General features: G+C 38.2%; 1 protein-coding gene across 10 annotated transcripts in view; it reads left to right on the forward strand.

Moving 5' to 3' along the window:
* The window catches only part of EFR3A (EFR3 homolog A), a 77,485-nt gene extending 67,193 nt beyond the window's left edge, over window positions 1-10,292 (forward strand). For 7 of the 10 annotated variants that reach the window (XM_032133567.1, XM_032133557.1, XM_032133585.1 and 4 more), the window contains 5 exons: window positions 895-983; window positions 4,179-4,227; window positions 5,284-5,387; window positions 5,995-6,044; window positions 9,112-10,292. In XM_032133567.1, the coding sequence (XP_031989458.1) occupies window positions 895-983; window positions 4,179-4,227; window positions 5,284-5,387; window positions 5,995-6,044; window positions 9,112-9,229 (410 nt within the window). In that variant the 3' untranslated portion in view covers window positions 9,230-10,292. Of the gene's footprint in view, window positions 1-894; window positions 984-4,178; window positions 4,228-5,283; window positions 5,388-5,994; window positions 6,045-7,265 lie in introns of all 10 variants that reach the window. The other 3 variants (XM_032133525.1, XM_032133547.1, XM_032133531.1) reach the window with 2 other exon arrangements.
* Window positions 10,293-20,282: the final 9,990 nt, after the last annotated feature.

The raw sequence follows: 20,282 nt of genomic DNA on the forward strand, positions 1-20,282 counted from the left end.
TTGGCTAAGACCTAAATTGTGACGTTGCAATTTATGGTTTTGTAAATGAGATACACAAATCAGGCCACTCAAGTCTCTGTTTGTCAGATCCTCATGACATCTTAAAATGTATTTTTACTGTTCATTAAAATCTTACGTTAATGTATTAAATGTCAAAAATGAGAAAATATTACTGGTGCATTGTCTTAGGACTGCAGTCATAGAAGAAAATTCCAACAACTGATGGATCATTTGATCATAATCTCCTTAGGCATTAATTAAATTGTACTTCTTTTAGTATCAGCACAGTTGGTCTTATTCTGACAACTTTTTAGGCCAGCTGGACCTGCTAAAATATTTGGAGGAAGTGAGAAATTGAGAATTTTTTTCACCCAGTAGATTCTTAGACTTGCTGAATATGGTACTTGTAGCAACAAGAATAAGGAAGGATTGTTGTTCATTTCCATTCAGAAATCTTTCTTCTGTCAATAAATCATCTTCCAAGAAACCCTTTTCTGTTTCAGACTTTCTTAAAATTAAGACCTTAATATTTTAATTTCACAAGCAAAAAAAATAAGTTCAGATTTTTGTAAAGGATGTTACAGCTATGTATCATCCTGTGCTATGTTACTTATTATGCATTTGAATAAGACCTCCGTTTTTAAAATTCTGGACTTTCAAGGGAAAGTTGAAAAGATCTGGAATGAGAGGAGGAAGGGACTATAAAAATGTTATCTTTCTTCATATTTAGTAATTTAGAGAAGTAACTGATCATTTTTCACAATTCAAATGATAAAATAAATGATCTTGGGTTAAACGGGCACATGGAAAAAAATCTGCATCTGATGGGTAGAAATTTGACTGATCATGTTTCAAGTGTTGTGCAAAAAGTGAGATAATTTGTTTTTGTGCTAGATGAGGACAGACTCTCCAGGAGGAAGAGTATTGTGGACACAGTATCTCTTCAGGTGGATATTCTGCCTGGCAACAACACAGAGGATAAGGTATGAAAATCACAGATTATTTTAAAGCAGTGGAAGGAGGGGAAATGCAAGTGAAGTTTTCCCAGGAGGTGGAATATCTGATTATTCTAGCAATGTTAAGTACTTCGGGGGTTGGATTTTTTTAAGTTGCGTGTTCGCAAAAATGTGTTGTCAAAGACACGCTGCTGATCTTATTGTATAAAAGAGTCAAGTATTTTGTCACTACAGTTTTTACAGATAGTACTGCAGAATATGGGGTTGAAATACATATATTTACATGCTGAACAACTGGCATTTTATGAGTAAATATTCTAAAATGTTTTCTTTGCCTTTTGAGAGATACAATAAATTTCAGCGTCTGTATCCCTGTATTATTTGAAGTATTTGAGAGACTTGTTCAACAACCTGGGACTGTAAGATACAAGCCTAGAGAGATAAAATCGTAGTGGGAGACCTGCAGTCTCTGAGTGGGACAGGTAAACACTAGGCAGGCTGTGTGCACCAGTGTCACTGTTCCCTTCCAGAAGAATTTAGCATGCAGCACTTAAAAGTCACAGGAAGGATAAAGCAGCAACAAAAAGTTCATATGTAGGGTACAGGCGCTGATGTTAATTATCCCTTAGGAAGACTGCATTATAATTAAAATTATCCCACATCATTTGACACTTCATTTGAAGTATTTCTTAAAATAAATTTCTACTTCTACTGAATCTTTTTCAAGGTTCTGCTGATTTTTATTAACTAGATTTCTGCTGGCTGCAATGGAGATTAGCTGTTGAAATTGAGGTGTTTGTACCTCAGATGAGGTACAGATGATTCTTTTGGCATCTTCATGCACAAACTGCCTGGAGACATGAAGCAAAATGTGCGGACTTAGTCAAGCTGAGTGTTAGTTAAAAATTCAGTATTAAGCTTTAGCAAAGGAGCATGCTTCAGTGTAGACAGGAGTGATGTGTTTTGCGTTATTATTACTATTACTATTATTATTCCTTTCTGCTTTGTGCTGATGATACCTCAGATGATCTTTCGTGTTCAGTTTTTGCTTTTTGCTTTAGCAAGGATACAGATAAAAGTTCAGGAGAAGGAATAAAAAGGTGTTTGAAACATAAGTGAGACAATCGGACCTCTACCTTTCTGAAGCAATTAAATGGTCCCCACAGGATTGGGGCTGTTTAACATTAGTATTCTTTTTTAAAACCATGCATTTTAAAATCATGGAATTGAACAACTCTCTTGAAACTAGAATTAAATGAGAGAAGTTTCCATTTCAGATTTCAGGTTATGCTGATGTTATGTCAAGCATTGATACACAGACCTCTTTGAAGTGGATGTAGTGGTTGTAGATAAAGTCTTTTTATGGGTTCTCAGCTTAATGTGGTCCAGTGTCTTGGATAATGAATTACTTTTTGTCTCTTAAAAACAAGAATTTTATTAAACAGAAACACAGGAGCTAAATATTCCTCCTTTACTTGCTTTATGAGGTTTGTTTACAAGGCAAAGCAGAAAACAGTATTTTCCAGTTAGCTGACTGTACCTTCATACCTATGAATGAAATCTGGTTTTCTTGCTGTGTAGATTAGTAAATATAACAATATATAATAGTCAGCAGAGCTAAACTGCAAAAAAAGGAGCATAAAGCTTTATGATTGGGAGGATTACCTACTTAATGGAAGTTCCAGGATTAATGATGTGTGGTATAATTTCTGCACTGAGGTAGAAGACTGTTCATCCATAAAATAGCTGTTATTGTATACAATATAAATGCAATTCTTCTGTCAGTGGACTCAGAGTTTTTTGTGGTGCCAAGTCTGTTGGTGAATCCTGTTCAGGAAGGTGGGTTTTTCTATAATTATCTCCATTTATAAGGTGAAAGCACTTGTAAATGCAGGTAGTGCTTCTGTGATATTAATAACCAAGTATAATGCTGGGTAATATCAGCAACTAATGTGGATGTTAACTAGAACTATGAAAGGCAGCCATAAACAACTACATTTATCAAATGTGAATTGTACAAATGGTGATTTCACCTTGATACTCTTGAATACTCTTGATCTGTACCCATATCTACGAATATTTGACAAAAAAAGTGTTTCACTGTTTATTTATTAATTTGTATTTATTCAGAGGTAGAGAATACGTGCTTATGAAGTAAAGCCTGTTAGAAAAGCATGCATTTGCAGCTCATGAAATAACACTCATGTAAAAAGGAAACAGCTACTTTCTTATCCCTTAACAGTAGTTCAAGCCAATGAATTAAAAAATGGAAAGAATTCAGAATCTTCTGAACTGGATGAAGGAACTTTTTGCTACCTTATCTCTTATCTTAAATCACATTGGACCATTGTAAACAGTGTTTATTAGGAAAAATAAAAGTGCTGCCTGTTTACATGTTGGAAGGATTGAAGTGAGGAAGTTCAAGCCAAGAAACCGTGTTATGTTCAGGTGAACACTGTTCTGCCATCCAAGCATTCTCCCCTAATGCCATGAAAGTGGCTTCACTGTAAATATATTTACTAGTATAGAAACTAGGTCTGTAATGAATTGAAACACTTTGGTCATTTTGCATCCCCAAGCAATTCCTGGTGAAGTACATCTGCAGCAGCAAATGGATATTCATATCATTAGATGCACAAATTTTGTCAGTGCATTAGACATAGCTTGTTATGAAGAGCCCTTTTAACTCCAGTGTTTATGATGTAAGCACCAAATTATTTGGAGCCATAATAGTACAAAGTTAGCCTAAAGCAGTAACCATTTTCCACTCTGCACTCCACTATCATCTCTTATTTTAGTATCACATAGCTGGAAACTCAGCTACTCTAAGGAAGCAGGTGCTGTTATTGGCAGCAGCTGTCTAAGAACCAGCACGGAGATTTTCCAGTATAGGAACACTACAGCTTATTCCTGACCTAAAGGAGTGTTCTGCCAAAATCCAAATCCATTTATAAAGTATTGTTGCCGTAGATCATCTTGACTAGAATTTAGAAAGTTTTCCTTGATCTCATTAGTTAAAAATTTCCTCACTAATTTCAGTGACTTAAAAATGTTAATTAGTGATCTGTTGATTATCACAGAAAATCCAAATAAAGTTATTAGAGACTTGTAAGGCAGAAAAGTTCTGGCTGCTTTGGCCTTCTGTGTTTATAACATTCCTTATTTTTTAGAAGCTTATATGTTAAATGTGATGATTAAGGAGTTTTTTTTCGTTGTGTTTAGGTTGATAATACTGAAGAAATCACCTTTGAAGCTTTGAAGAAAGCCATTGGTAAGATTTATTACAGTTGTGTTTGTGCAGCATAGTTCTCGATTACTATGGAATTGCTGAATAAAAAGGAGAGAGGCCAGAATAACATAAAATTTTACTTTTGTTTCTTTTCAGCTAGTAAATTTATTAAAAACTCCAGTTATTTATTTCTGAATCTCTGAAATTATATCTTGATGTAATGTTAGTGAATTCATTTTCTGAAGTTAATGGGACTGAATGAAAAGCATCTGGAAATGCCTGTCATCTATTACATTTGCCTTATAGACAAAGCTATAAATGTGAGATATTCAAGTTACATTGAGTGATTATTTATGAAGTAACTTGAGTATTTTTTATGCATGAAGATTTTCAGGTCTTCAGGGCATTCAAAAAATAGGTTGTAAATTACACATCGTGGACTTTAAAGTGCTAAGATTTTTTAAAAGAATATTTTTCTGACAAGTGACCTGGCTGCAAGAACACAGAATTATCCAGATTCCTTATTTCATATTACTTTAAGTAATTGCTAATTAATGCTGTGCAGTCCACCAAAATCCTGTTTAAAATATGGAATAACATTGATGTTTTAAACAGTAGGCACATTCTAAACAGCAATTTGATCTGACAGTCTTCCAAGTGTGCCTAATCCCTGAGGTACTTAAATTCATTAGATGCTGGAAAGTTCCAACTGCTTGTACATTCAGTCTGCCTGTGGAGGTTGAACTGGCTTTTCCCAAATTCTGATAGAAAACTCTGGCCACCTGTGAGTATAATACTGGGAGGGAAGCTGAACCTGTATGCAGTAAGTGAGAAGTGCAGGCAATAAAGCAAAAGGGAGCCTGGATGTTACTCATATTTAAAGACTTAGTAAGAAAGGGGGGATATTGGGTCCTCAAACCATTTCCCTGAAATTTTATCTGCATTTTGCTTTAGGACCTATGCCAGATGAGATTTCACTTGAGAATGGTTGCATCACTTCAAGCACAGTCCTTGTTCGCTTCTGCAGTGCACATCTGCCTTATACTTCATAGGCAAAGATTACATTTGTCTTTATTTGTTTTTCATTATTCTTTTAAGATAACAATGGACTTGAAGAACAGGAAAAGGAAAAAAGGCGTCTTGTGATTGAAAAATTCCAAAAAGCACCATTTGAAGAAATCGCAGCTCAGTGTGAAACCAAAGTGAGTTTCTGCAAAATGTTAGCACTGAGGTTATCTGTGTAGGTATTAGTGGGCATGTGCTGACTGAAGGTGATTTGTTATGTCACTGCTGCTGTTACTTCTTTAGAAGTTCAGTTCTTTGTTTTGTCTCCACTGCTGTCAGTGTTGGGAGATCCCAGTAATTAGAAGTGTGTTTTTGTTTGTTCCTAGACCATTTGGAAGGTAATGGGTAACTTGTACATTCTTCACCTTAGTATTTTCCTTGCTATCTATGAAATCCAGGTTCACAGTCCATTCCTATTTTATTCTGGGATAACTGGAGCAGTATTTAACCCACTGTATGTTTTAAACAACTAAATGTATTTCATGTTTGTTGAACTCCTGTCTGCAACAGCAGAATTTGCTATATAATTCCTGGCACTCCAGGACAGGCTCACACAATCTCAAATGCATCTTTAATGCTCCGTATCCTTGCAGCAGTGAGAAAACAAATTGAGAAGAAATGTGGCCTAGATTTACATGTGGCAGTGTGGAACACACTCACCAGAGTATGGCCTGGCACACCCATTGTAGCTCAGTTCAATATCTAGGAGTTGATAATTCAATTTTAATTTTTTTTTTTGCCTAGGCAAACTTGCTTCATGATAGACTGGCACAGATACTGGAACTCACCATCCGGTAAGGCTTTATGCAAGAAAAATATTGTGACTGAAGAATGATTTATAAAGCAGTTGTGGCTATTTTCAGATGGTTATGTCATAGTGATCTCAAACACATGTAATAGGGAGAAAATAATTACCTTAACTGAATGCTGGGTTTTAACCCTGATAGGTGTTTCAGCCCTATGTAGCCACTGGCTTAAGCCTCCTCAGAGGGATGAGGAAGAGAATTGGAAGGGTAAAAGTGAGAAAAACCATAGGTTGAGATAAGAACAGTTCAATAGGTAAAGCACAAGTCACATATGCTCTCAAAGCAAAATAGGAGATTCACTCACTTCCCATGGGCAGGCAGGTGTTCTGCCATTTCCAGGAAAGCAGGGCTCTTCTCGAAGGCAAATACCATCACTCTGAATGCCCTTTTTTTCCTACTTCTTTCCTTGAAGCTGTTACTGCTGAGCATGACACCATATGATAGGGGGTATCCCATGGGTCCGCTGGGGTCAGCTGTCCCATCTGTGTCCCCTCCCAACTTCTTGTCCACCTCCAGCCTACACACTGGCACGGCAGTGTGAGGAGCAGAAAAGACCTTGACATGCTGTAAGCTCTGCTCAGCAGTAACAGAGACATCCCTGTGTTATCAGCACTGTTTCCAGCACGAATCCAAAATACAGCCCTATACTAGCTACCGTAAAAAAAAAAAAAATTATCCAGGCCAAAACCATCACACTGAAAAAGAGTACTTTTCATCACTTTGATTTTCTTACTACTTTGAATCTTCCTGATAGTGGAGAATATCCAGAAACCATGTCCTTGTGTCTTACAGTATCTCTGTGTCTATCAGTAGTATTGCAGGATGTTCTTGTTTTCCCATTGCTGCATCTGGTTGAGAAAGTAATCAGATACTGAGTACCCCAAGTAGTACATGATGTTATTGTAGAGAGTTGTGCACATCATTATGCAGGATAAATAGTATTTATTAGCAGTAAGATGCATTTGGCTAGTTCTGTAACATCAATGAAATTGATGATATAGACAAGAATATAAAAATCCTCAGGGCATAATAATTTCATTAGGATTTCAGGACTAGGATAAAATGCTGTTGGTATTTTATTATTTATGGTATACTATATATATATGGGGGGGTAGTTTACTCTTGTTTCTCAACTATTAGTATGTAAAGTTATAAAAAAGCAATCCGTGTAACTATAAATTCTGTATATTGGTTGTGCTTCTCACACAGTCCTCCGCCTAGCCCCTCAGGAACGATGACCATTACTGCTGGACATGCTCATTACCATTCTGTTCCAGTCTATGAGATGAAGTTTCCAGATCTTTGTGTGTATTAAGTGTCTTCTGAAGTCTGCTGGACATTATTTAGAGTAGAGTACAATAGAAAGAACAAGATGAGTTTTCAAATTTTATTGTTTGTTGTATCTAACTTTAATACAATGATGGAGATGAGCCAAATACAGATTACTTTAGCCAAATTCATGAAACTGTCTTGAATTGCTTTATTCTGTACTAGATTTTAAGTTAGGTTTTTCACAGATCATGTTTCTTCATTTTCGTATTTGAGTACCTGTAAAACTCAGATTTAAATCTTGTCTTGCCATATAGGTAAATATTTCAGTTACTCTAGGAATTTGTATTGCTTCAAATTCCTTTAATTTGAGATATTGTAACTGAAAAACCTATTAAAACTTTTTTGTGTTTTGGTTTGGATTTTTTTTTTGGTTGGTTGGTTTTTGGTTTTTTGTTTGTTTTTTTTTACTCCTCTCCACCTCAATTCTACCACCTCAATTCTATGTTGAACTAGAATGCTTTTGACTTGCTTCATCTCATTCCATGTAACCAGTGGAGCACTACCTGAGCTCCCTCTTGTTCATGCAGTCATAGCTACTCAGCTTGTTTGGTTTGGAACATATGGAAAGAACCCAGTACCTTACATGTGTTCAAATACAGTGAATGAATTAATGGACACTTGTTAAGTATATTTTGATGCATCACATAACATGCTTTTTAGATAGATACATCCAGTATATGTCCTGTGTCTCTTGCGAAAAGTTAAATTTAATCTTTGCATAAGAGAGGAGAAATCTCCTCTTGAAGCACGGAATTGTGCAATATATTTCATGTCTTAAGATGTATGGTTTACAGACTGTACTTTTGAAAACACTGTAGTATTTTACTGTCTGCTTTAGTATAAATACAGGAGAGATATATTTAGTATAGCAGAAAATATACTGAGGGCATTTTAATCATAAATACTGAAACTATATTCTATGAGACATTTCTTTGTAGTTTATAACAGCTTTTTAGTGATATTTTAGAAATTGAAAGAAAACTCAATGAAACCATTTAAAGATCAAGAATTTATTACCTATATTTTCAAGCAAAAGCATTTTGAGGGATGCATCTCTGTGTTTGTTTTTGTTTCATTTCTCAAACCTTTAAGGTAACTTTCATAGGTTTATGTATCTGAGCATATACTAATCAAATGTAAATAAAGTAAAACTGACAGAGTAAATCACAGACATTTGATGATAATTGTCAAGGCTCTCTTTATGACTCACTGAATTCTGCAGGCAAAAAAAGAAAACCAGCATTCATTGATGCCATGAATAATAACTTTGAAGTCCCTTAGTCTATCTGAATCTGTCTGGGGCAGCATAGACATGAATGAATGCTCTCAAATATCTGTAGTAAATGTAGACATTTAATTTAGTGGTTTGGATGAACAATGAACATGAACGAAGTAACCTAACTTCAGTTAGCCCTGCTTTGAGCGGGAGCTTGGTTTAGATGACTTTCAGAAGTCCCAACCTAAATTAATCTTTGATTGCATAACTCAAGATCTGAAGGGTAATTAGCCCTGCTAATTTGCTGACTGGAGCATTTGCAAACCCACTGTATAAAGGATTTTAAGTTTTTTGAACTGTAGTTCAGTATTCTACTGGACTACATTTAGAAGCCTGATGTGGCATGACATCAGAGAAGTATCAGCTACTTAAACCTATGAGATGACATGCTGAGACTTTCAGAAGGCATTCACAAAGCTCAAAAGGTAATTGAGACCTTCTTTTCAGTTTAACAGTGCAATCACAGCTGTTAGTGGATGACGAAACAGCCCCTTATCTACAGCATTCCGTTGTGATTTTTACTGCTGCAGCGTATCAGCCTGATCAGACCACAGTCTACACATAAATAGGACTCTAGCTTTTAGTTTTCACTTTTTTTTTCTTTTTTTTTAAGGTAAGACTAATAGTTTTTTGGCCTATATAAAGAGTGTAATTTTTTAAAAAGTAAATCCAACATAGGGATACAATGTAAAACACCTACCCACTCTGTCATTTTTTTAAGAATATCACTCAGCACTTTTGTACAAGAAGAAAATAAGGAGTCTAAGTAATAAAGAATGTACTTCTGTTTGCACTTGTGCAGTATGGAGACTGTGCTGTAAATACAGGATTGTTTCTGTGATTGAAATCTGTTGCATGAATGCTGCATGTGAAAAAACTAGATTCAGCATTTCATCTTCTGTTCTGTTAATGAAGTATTTTTCCTTTATGGTGATGGTAGGTTTCCATGTTTCCAGTGCTCAGTTTGGGAAATGCAGGTGTTGTGCAGGTGTAGTGCAGGGAGTGAAGAGTTTGTAACACTGTGTTCACGTGTTGTTTAATTTCTTCCTTTATGGAAATTCAGGGAGTCTGTAAGTTGATAATTGGTTCACTCTGGCCTTTCTAGACATGTGGGAGATGGGAGTGACTGTAAAATGTATTGTTTTGGTAGCTATCATTACATGAGCTAATGAATGAAACCAAAAGAATTAAGAATGCTGTTTGCTGTACAGTACAAAGCTGCTTTGTTTCACTTCTCTTTACATCCTTTAGACAAGCTGCAGAACTTAAAAGCTCCTTATGCAAAGTGGCCCTGCATTATCTGCAGCACATTGAGCACTGTCATAATGGTTATAATTGGTACCAAGTTTAAATGTATTCCAGCTGTTGCTTGGGGTTCTCTTTCCTATTATGTCATTTTGAAAAATAATATAGCTTTTGGTAGTGGTTCACTTTAAGATAAATTAAATCCATGGTAATTTTAAAAGGTAGAAATAGCCTGTTGTCCAAAATCAGAGTAGGGCTAATTTGTCTGTTGTTCCAATGGTCATATATTCTGTACTGTACGTAATGAACCAGTTTCAGTAAATGTAAGAACACACTGTGCAATCTATATTTAAGCAATAAAATTAACCAAAATTTAAAATCAATGTTTTCTAAGGTGTCAGTTAATTTTTACTGCTCACAATTTAGATGTCAATTACTAATTTTTTAGCATTTAAAATAGCCCTCAGTTTACACACCCATTTTGTTCTGCAGATATTACAGCATTGCATCATTATTAAACTACTGCATTTATTTACTATTAAACCTGGACAGACTTGGAAAGTGGGGCTGTGGGAATCTCATGAGGTTCAACAAGGCCAGTTGTGAGGTCCTGCACTGGGGTCAGGGCAATCCCAAGCACAAACACAGGCTGGGAGAAAGAAGAATGAGATTGAGAATGAGATTGACAGCAGCCCTGGGAAGGACTTGGTGGTGTTGGTGGGTGAGAAGCTCAGCCTGACCCAGCAGTGTTCTCTGGCAGCCCAGAAACTAAACGTGTCCTTCACTGCACCCAAAGCTGCGTGGGCAGCAGATGAGGGAGGGGGTTGTCCTCCTCTACTCTGCCATTGTGAGGGAGGGGGTTGTCCCCCTCTGCCGCCACCTGGGGTACTGGATCCAGCTCTGGAGCCCCCAAAACAAGAAAGAAGTTGACTTGTCCAGAGGAGGTCACAAAGTTTATCAAGGAGCTGGAGCATCTCTGCTATGGAGACAGGCTGAGTTGGGGCTGTTCATCCTGGAGAAACATGATTTTCCCCTGTCTCTGGGGAGACCTTATAGCACTTTGTAATACCTAAAGGGGATTCAGGAGAGCTGAAGAGGGACTTTGGACAAGGGCATGTGATCAGACAAGGACAAATGGCTTCAAACTGAAATAGTAGGTTTAGGTTAGATATTAGGAAGAAATTTCCTGTGAAGGTGGTGAGGCACTGAAACAGGCTGTCCAGAGAAGCTGTGGATGCCCCATCCCTGGAAGTGTTTATGGCCAGGTTGGAAGGGGCTTTGAGCAGCCTGGTCTAATGAAAAGTGTCCCTGCCCATGGGACAGGCAAAGAATTCAGTGCTTAAAAAGTTAAAATACTGAAGTAGGAAATATTTTTAGATTAGTAGTTATTAAATTAGTTGTTTGCTTTTGGGTAACAGCTAGGTGTTGGCTATCTGTGCCCCAAATCTATGAAAAATACAGTGTAAAGTGACTATGAGAATGAGAGAAGAAAGAAAAAAGCTATGCTAAATGTTTCTTTTTGATCGTCTTGTCATTTTTTTAATATTTTAGCTCTGCTCTCTGATTACAAATAAATAGCTAATCATAACTAGATTATTTAATACTTCTCTTTATCAACACAATTCATTTGGTGGTAATTAGGGCACAACTTGGGCATTAAATTCTTCCTGAAATAAGAGATACTTGGAAAAAAAGCCCAAAGGAATTAATGACAACATTGCCTGAATAACAGCATATTTATTTTGTTATTTCTCTTTTACCTGATTGATCAAATGATCCGTCCACATCTCTGCAGTCAGAAAATTCAGCATTATTGAGTGAATGTTTGCATAATCGTGAAGGTAGTAATAATTAGCAGAAAGGAAGGGGGGTTTATTTTAAGGTGCAGTGTTCAGAGCAGCAGCACTGCTCTTTGAGAGATGAGCTGGTGTTACTGTTACTCTGCAGTGCACTCACCTGTTTACAGGCCAGTTTTCCCCATTTCAGCTCATTATCTATCTCACTTTCTCATTGCAATATTTATTTATAAATGCTGTGAAATGTAAAATAACTTTTCATCCCTATAATAAAAGGCTGATAAAAGTTGCAGTGTAATGCAAATCTCATCCTCAGCATAAGACAAAAATGGGCATTTTGCAGTTTTAGCATTTTGCTTCAGTACTGAGATGTCCTTTTTCTGTACAGCATAAGGGGGGAGTTAATTAAAATCTTGTCTGCAAATAGAACTTCTTGCATCACTTAGCTGACCTCTCTGCTTTCCCTTAACAAATGTCTTTTTGTTCTGTTGGTTTTTTTCAGTAGTGCTGATGGTTTAGCCACTGGGATCCAGAGGGATTCACGTGACTAAACACCTTTGGGGTTTATTTTGGGAGTTTGTGTGGGGGGATTTTTTTGTTTGTTTGCACTTGGGGGATGGTGATGTTTGGTTTTTTGTTTGTTTAGGGTTTTGTGGGGTTTTTTTTTGCACTGTACTAATCCTTTGCACTTTTAATGTAGAAAAAATGCTGAAGGGGGGAATATCACCAGCCAGAAGTTTATAGAATATAAACTGCTCTTCCAAGAACATTCACAGGCATTTTCACCTCCTGTTCTCACACCGTTCAGTTTGCACAGGGTCAGATGCTGGGGTTTAGTGAGTGCTGCAGGATCTGGAAGAATACAGGTGGCATCTCTGCATCCAGCGTGAGGATACAGTCATTGGTCTGTAAGGAATACTTTGGTGACAAAGTTCAGCCCTGTAGAACAAGATGATGGAGGAGAAATCCAGACCTTTCAGTGCAGCTGAATCACTGGGAAGTTTGTAGCAACATTTTTTGTTCTAGGAAATGTTGGTGAGTCATACAATCATAGAATGGGTTTGGTTGGAAGGGATCTTTAAAGGTTTGTCATGGCCTGATATTACTCCTCTCTCCCTTCAAGTCTGTTTTAAAGCCTGTCAGTCAGCCCTGATACCTCATGAGCAAAGACCCTCTTGCCCCTGTGAGAGATATGGATCCCATCTGATGCAGACAGGTCTGGTGTTGTGCTGATCATCCCATTATGAAAAAAACCCCAAATTCTGGCTGTGACACCAGGCATGGAGACAGCTACTGATGTGTTCCTGAAAGGATAGGGGAAAAAAAGACCTGTGCTTCACATTTCCTGATCAGCTATTCCAAGATGCTGAAGTCTCTTTTGATCACCCTTGGACTGCACGTTGTGATTTCATTGTCCCTACATGGAAGAGCAATAACGAGTAGCAGTCTGAGGGCTGTACCAGGCTGGGAAGTTTCCTGGTCACGTCCTTAACTTGTGCCCCAGGGAGGCAATAGGCTTCTCTAAGAGGAGGGTCTGTCCAGCACTTTGGATCTTCTGTTGCCTTCAGAAGGGAGTCACATGCTGCTATAGACAGGAATGAAGGAACTCATTTTCATGTAATTACTTTAGCTTTTCTTCTGTGTGTTGCCTGCTAAGCTCAGTAAAGTAAGAATGTCTGCAAAAGGAGTTGGAGTAGTTGCATGCTGATTTAATTAAAAACCTGAAATATTTGGCCACCATCGGTAAGATCCAGTCTGAACCAAGTGCACAGTTAACAAAAATCAGTCTGATCATAACAGGTTTTACATAGAAATCAAGTGAAATTATACAGAATACTGCCAAATAATGATTTACGGTAATATCTGACCTAGATAGATGGTCCATAGTGCTGACTTCCCTACAGTAAGGAGTTAGTACAGCCTAACACCTAATCCTAGTCTATGATTATGTCATTTGTGTACTGGAGAGTGTGAGGCAGCCTGTGGAGGATAAGGAGGCAGGTACTCAGTGGCTGACTGCTGACATGCCCCTTCCCCAAGCCTGGGGGTGGGTAGTTATCTGCCCTCCTGTCCCCCAGTTCCGGAGTTCCCGATGGGATGCTGTGTCTCTCTCTTGGCTCTTCGGAATCCGCTCCGCAGGGCACCTTCTTCCTCACTGCTCTCCTCGGAGCTGGAACCCCCTGTGCCTATTTCTGTGCCTGTTGGAGGCCTTTCAGCAGGGTCACCTTGGCAGGAGACCTCCTCTCGGCACTCCTGCCCGTGGGGAAGCTTCAGGCTCTCGTTGAAGAAGGCAGAAGCCATGCACTTGGCAGCAGCCTCGCTGCAGGCACAGAGGAGCTTCTCACATGTGCTCCAGCCAATGCCTGAAAGAAAAGTTTCACAATTAATGTTTGATTAATTTCAAAATTAATGTTTGTTAAAATCAGTTAATGTGTAATTTGCCACAAGTAGATGAGCTTTTGAAAATAAAATTTTCAAGTCTGCCATCAATTTTAGTTTCCAAAGTCACCATTAATTACCTAAACAAAAGCCTTACACCAAGGTGGTGGGCAGTGGAAGGTTCTTCTGGCTTTAGTTGAATTTGTGAATGTAAAGACACAAGTAGCTGACTTCTGTCTGCAATTATAAAATGTCTGTAATTTTCTCAGCCTGACCTGGTCACATCATACACAGCGGTGTAGTAACCTTTGTCTCAACTAGGGAAAAAGCTCAAGTTTATAGTAAACATTGCTAATTTTTTGTAAGCTAAATATTTCTGTCTCCATACTCAGCTCTAGCAGCTCTGTCATAGTGTCATTGAGTTTATCATGCTGATACACTGTCATCAGGACATGAGAGTTTCCTCTAACACAAACTTACATTTTGGCATGTGATCAAAACATACAACTTCAGACCTCAAATTTCTTTCTGCATGACATCCAAGTTTCTTAACTTGCTCCATACAGCAGCGATGAGAGAAGCAGCATCTGAAATACGCAGTAGAAGCAAATGGAAAATAGTCGCTCTTCCTGAATACCAGAGTGCTCACAATTATTTGTCATCTAGTGCAATTTTTCATGGGTAGGCAGTTTTATTTGTGTGTGAGTGCAGGAAAAAGGTGTTTGCTATACTTAGACCTGATGTGCCCCAGCTGTTATAACCTTCCACAGAGGAAGAGATTTTTAGCTATAAATACAAGGCTCTCAGAGCTTTTGTTTTGTGGAATTCTCTACATTGCCCCTCATTGTCAGCCATGCTGGCTCTTGGCTGCAACTCTGACAGGACTTTGCTCCAGCTCTGCTCCCTTCTGAAGGACAGTTTGCCCTGAGTGGATGTTAATTCTTCTCTTCATAAATCACTTTTCAAACCACCTCGTAGCCAAGTTTCACAGTGACCCTTATCCATTTGATGTACTCCTCCTCCTGCTCTGCTTACCTCCCATCATTCTCCTTTCTTATTTTAACTGAGTTAGTAAGTCCTCTCCAAAACATTGATGCAACAATAGAATGTGATTTAGTCACATTAGATTATTTCATGTTTTATTTAAGTGGATTTTTTTCCCCAAAATGTGACCTGACTACTGATACATAGTTATACAATGCCCAAAAATGATATACTGATCTTTCTTGGTCCATGGGCACCCCAATAACACCCACAGTTAATGGCACATACAGAGGAGCCCACACCTGTCCAGTGCATCGGTGGGATGACCTCTTCCCTCTTGGCCACAATAGCAACCGTAAGACTCAAATTCCTCTGGGCATCTCTCAGTTAAACAGAACAGCATTTCTCCAAGCTGGGGCAGCTCCCTCTTCACTCTTCCACGTCCTCTCTCTTGCAGAAAGGTCAGTCGCTCGCACACTACAAAGCAAAGCTGTTATTTGATACATCATGTTTTCATTGGTTGAGGGTTCTCTTGTGAAGATAGAAATGTTTCCAGAGCTATCAGAAACTTTGAAAGACAACATTTTACCATCTCTAAATTACAACTTCAGTCCATGAATTATGGCTCTTAGAATACTGCTGACTGAGCAAGACAACAGAAGGGCAAGGCAATACTTAAAAGGGAGAGAAATCCCTATGAAGATAGAACATACAAGTCAAATTGGATTGCAATGAGAATACTTTGCAGTCCTTTGTAATCTTTCATAGCTAATTTTTCTTTTTTTTTTTAATATTTAAACCCAGCTGAGTATTCAGTGGTTTCTGTCTTGGTAATTCAGAAAATACAGTCCTAACCTCTTGTGCTTCCACAGTGGTAGCTGGGCAGTGACCATGTTTTGCTGGAGGAAACAGTATTTTTTGTGTTTTCATTTGAAATACAGTCCATTTTGAGCTTGGTGCCCTTAGACCAAATGCAGGAGTGATCTGTTAATAGTAATAGCTGTTGTGCTGCTGAGGTTTTGGCATCACTAATGTCCCTGTGGCTCCCCCACTCAGGAAGAACTGGTATTGTGGGAATTATTCATAAGATTTGAAAGAACACAGTGTTCCAGATGAGGAAAAGGAGGGCCTCTTCTGGAACTTTGCCAGGGAACAGATGGAAGGGGCTGATGGTTGGATTGCAGGAGAAGGAAGGAGGGCTTCTGTTCAGTCTGCATCCTCCTTTGTCCTTCGAGTAATCCCATCTTCCCCTCTGCAGCTCTAGACTGATTCCCTGCTTCTGCCAGGGTCAGTCCTGGATTACTGTCTCCAACAGGAAATTCGCACATGTGCCTGCTTGGGTCTTGACTCATTCATGTTAATTCACAGAATGAACCACAGGCTCATGCATTTATCTGTGCTCTCTGAAAGCTGGTAGTTTAAAATCAAATTTTCCAGTTTGGTGAGAGGTGGGGTTGATTCTTCATGTCTGTTCTTTTCCAGTTCCAGGGCTGCTTCTCTCCATTGGGAAGCCTAACAAGATGGATGGGACAGTCCTTGAGAGTGGATTTATAGCCATGACAGGTCTGAAATGTCTTGGGATCTCTGAGCAGAAATTGGAACAGAATCAGAAATGGTGAGAAAAAGTCTGACAGGCAAGACTTTGGCAAAAGGTTGGAATGAAGAGCAGGGAATTTCCTATTATTGCTGTTGCTGCTGCTGCCAGTAAAACAAAGTAACTTAAAGACGTGATTAAATTACTTTCTGCAAACAAGAGCAGGGGGAAACATTCCCTGAGCTCATTTTAGGTACTGCACTATATGGAAAAATGTACTTATAAGCTACTAATAAGCAATTTTTGTGTTACTGATAGCTAATTGGCAGAAGAGGCTAAAGTGATGGAAGCTCTTGCAGATGTCTGCACCTCTTGTTCTAAATACCAATATATATGGTTTAAAATAACTATAACCTTTATATGTAATACATACCTGCTTTTAATACAGAGGTAACTGAATATTTCATCAGATGTAATGGGGAAAAAACCCTTTATTTACCTTTTCCTGCAGGTCTTCTGTCAGACAGTCCCAGGTCCAGAGCTATTCCAGAGGAAGCTATGCTCAGGCCATCCCTTGCAGGGCTTGTCTCTGGAGAAGACAAATGCAAAGATTAGACTTGTGAAGGTAGAATAAACTCTTCTTTCAGGGGTCTGTCCAAAAGTGCATATTCTGAACTATTATCAACCAACAGTCTTCTAAAATTTGTTAATTCATAGTGGGAGGCTGTTCATTAATAGTTAGTTGAGTTTTCCTGGTCAGCTGGCAGTTGTTGCCCTTTCCAGGGCAATCAGTGTTATGCATCCTGTATTGTATGTAACCTCTAGATTTAGGGACAAAATAGTGTCATTCTACATATCCACGAGAAAAGCCGACTCCTCAGACAGCTGTGAACAGGAATAGAGGAATGTTATAAATTAGAAAAGGTGTCACTCATTTTTCACTTGCCTTTTCCTTTTGTCCTTGCAGGTGTGCCTGCAGGAATCTTCTCAGTAGGGATAATTTTGACTTGCATTGAGTTACTGTCTCCTGGGAATAAGGCTGGGGAGGTGGTTATCTCTTCCATTGGGACCACACCTTCCATAAATCTGTCTTCCTCTGAATAAGCAGAAAAGAAGAAGACATAGAAAATAAACAGCAAGATTTTAATTTTAGATAGCTGGTGAGAGTAAAATCCTCAAGCAGAACTAGTGTGAATTGATGGCCATAGAGAAAGAACATCCAAAAGGAAAATTGGAAGAGCAGACTATCCACACTGGTCATTTATTCACATCTCTTGCCTTTCAGAAGAAAGGACTGTGGTTAACTATGGTCAGTTTAACTGCTGATTGGTTTTCTTTAAATTTTTTATGTACTGAGACAGACAGCTGTGCCAGGTGCTGAAAATCGTGTTGGTTGCTGCTGAGTCAGCTGTTTTGAGAGATAAAGTACACGTGAGATGTCTTGAGATGTCATTTTCTGAGTAAATTTCTTTTAAAAAGTGTCTGTTCACTTGAAGTTTCTAAAACTTAGAGTAACATCAATGAAAGGAGAAAATTATTTGAATGATGCAGAGCTGGGTGACTGAAGGATTTACTGGGTTGTAACCACAAGGAAATATTGAGGGGAAAGTAAGTCAACAAATAATTGTTTGCAGGAGATTCTTTATCCTAAAAATTAAATTGGTATTTGTTTTTAGATTATCTGACACTTTATTGTTGATCAGGAATGTTTTGTTGAATTTGGAGGTACTTAAAATATTTTTTCTTTCTTTTAAAACCTTCTTTCATATAAAGTAATTTCTAAATGAAAACACTTATCAAATGGCTTCATTTTTTCTAAATGTCAATGTGAACAATGTGGCATTTCACAAAATAAATACTTTGAAAATACTAATAGACATGTATTTTCATATTTTTAAAGCTTTCCTTTTTGAATTCTTTGGCTGAATTTATTAATTGGACTAAACTCAAATTCATTAAACTTGTTCCTCTGATGTTCTGGTTTTAGTATGTGTTGAAAATAACCTGTCACAGGATAAGAGAATAGATTAAAAGAAATTAAAGTACTGCTAAGAACACAGCAAAGCCCATGAAAGGTGGTAGAAAGAGATCAGTAGTCACACCCTGGGTTTGATAGCACAGCATGGTGCACATTTTATGCCACTTTGTTTGGCAGTGGAATGTTGAAAGGAAAGTGATTCCTGCTGGATGTAAAAAATAAAACCAGAGTTTGGGAAATTCTGTGCTTAGCTAAGAATAGATATCACAAATAATCTTCTGGGAGCCATGCAGACCTGCAACCCAGTACACAGATTTTCTGATACGTTCAAGTTAATGTAGGAGAGCATTTAGTGATTTTGACCAGTGCTTAGTACAGCAATGCCAAATTCATTGAGATGGAGACAGGGATATTGTTCAGACAGTGTAATCAGAGACAAAAAATGACTGCTTTCTACTCTCCATATGCAGTTTTCCCTGAAATTTCTCTGGTGGATTTCAGCCTTCCTGGATAACCCTTTCTACACGTAAGGGGCCACAGGAAACTTCCAGATCTACCAAAGTGCTCCATTTCCAGCTGTACCTACTGGTGAGGCTGTGCTTGAAGCATGGACACCTGCAAAAGCTGAAACTGGTTTTAGGCTGGGAAAGAGTTCCATGAAATTATCTATAATAAAGGAGGAGGCAAAATCAAAATGAACCCTCTAGCAGCAGACGCTGTGAATGTAATTTGCAGAAACAACCATTATATCATAAAATCTTATGTGAAGAGGCTTTCAGAAATACTTGGATGAGGAGTGCAAATGAGTGGCTGGAGGCAAGGAACAGCTAATGCTTCTCAGCCAGGTTTTATTGTTTGTGTATCTGCTATCTGACCCTGATCTAAATTTGATTCTCCAGCAGCCCTGTTGTTACCATGCACAGGGTATGGTAACATAACTGTGATGCTTTTAGATGAAGAATTGCTGTGTCAGTCAAAGAAAGAGGAAAACTGGGGGTCACTGACCTTTTTTTGAGGGTATGGGGGGAGCAGGAACTGTGCCTCTGTGGGCCCTTGTGGTAACTGTACAAAAAACAGAGGCATCGTGATAGTGACCTGCCTGCTGAATTTCTGTTATGCATTTCTGAAATTACTTTTACTTAAAGCATTATAAAGCATAACCAAACAGCCTGGATTTATAGAGATGGTAATTAGGAGAAGCAAAGTGTTTTACTGAAGGATGTGCAAGTCAGCAGAAGTAGTAGAGGTGTTTTTCAGAAATCCTGTGCTGCAGATTTTTGACTGCACCACAGAGCTTCATAAATGAAAACACATCTTCACCTGAAGTCAAGAGTGCCAAAGTTGTCAATAAAAGTTTAATCAGACTCTTACCTCTGGCTTTGGCAGTCTCCAAGACTATGTCATGGGGCTCAAAAGCAACCACTGTTGAAAATAGAAAATATAAACTCGGGAAACACACTGCCAGCACAGCTATGAGTCGTCAGATTGCTGAGAAAAGCTTTTTCTGAAGAGAAGGCATTCCAGACATATTATGGATAGACATTTGCCTATTTTTCTCAGTGGTGTACTGATTGTTATAGACAAAGGGATACTGATAAAATAATCTCATTGCATGCAAATAATGTACATTGCACTAACATAGGATTCTATGATTCTATGAATGAAGCAGCATAAATATGGCTGAATTGGGAAATTCAATATT

Source organism: Corvus moneduloides, chromosome 1 (genome assembly GCF_009650955.1).
Source record: "Corvus moneduloides isolate bCorMon1 chromosome 1, bCorMon1.pri, whole genome shotgun sequence".
NCBI lineage: Eukaryota > Metazoa > Chordata > Aves > Passeriformes > Corvidae > Corvus > Corvus moneduloides.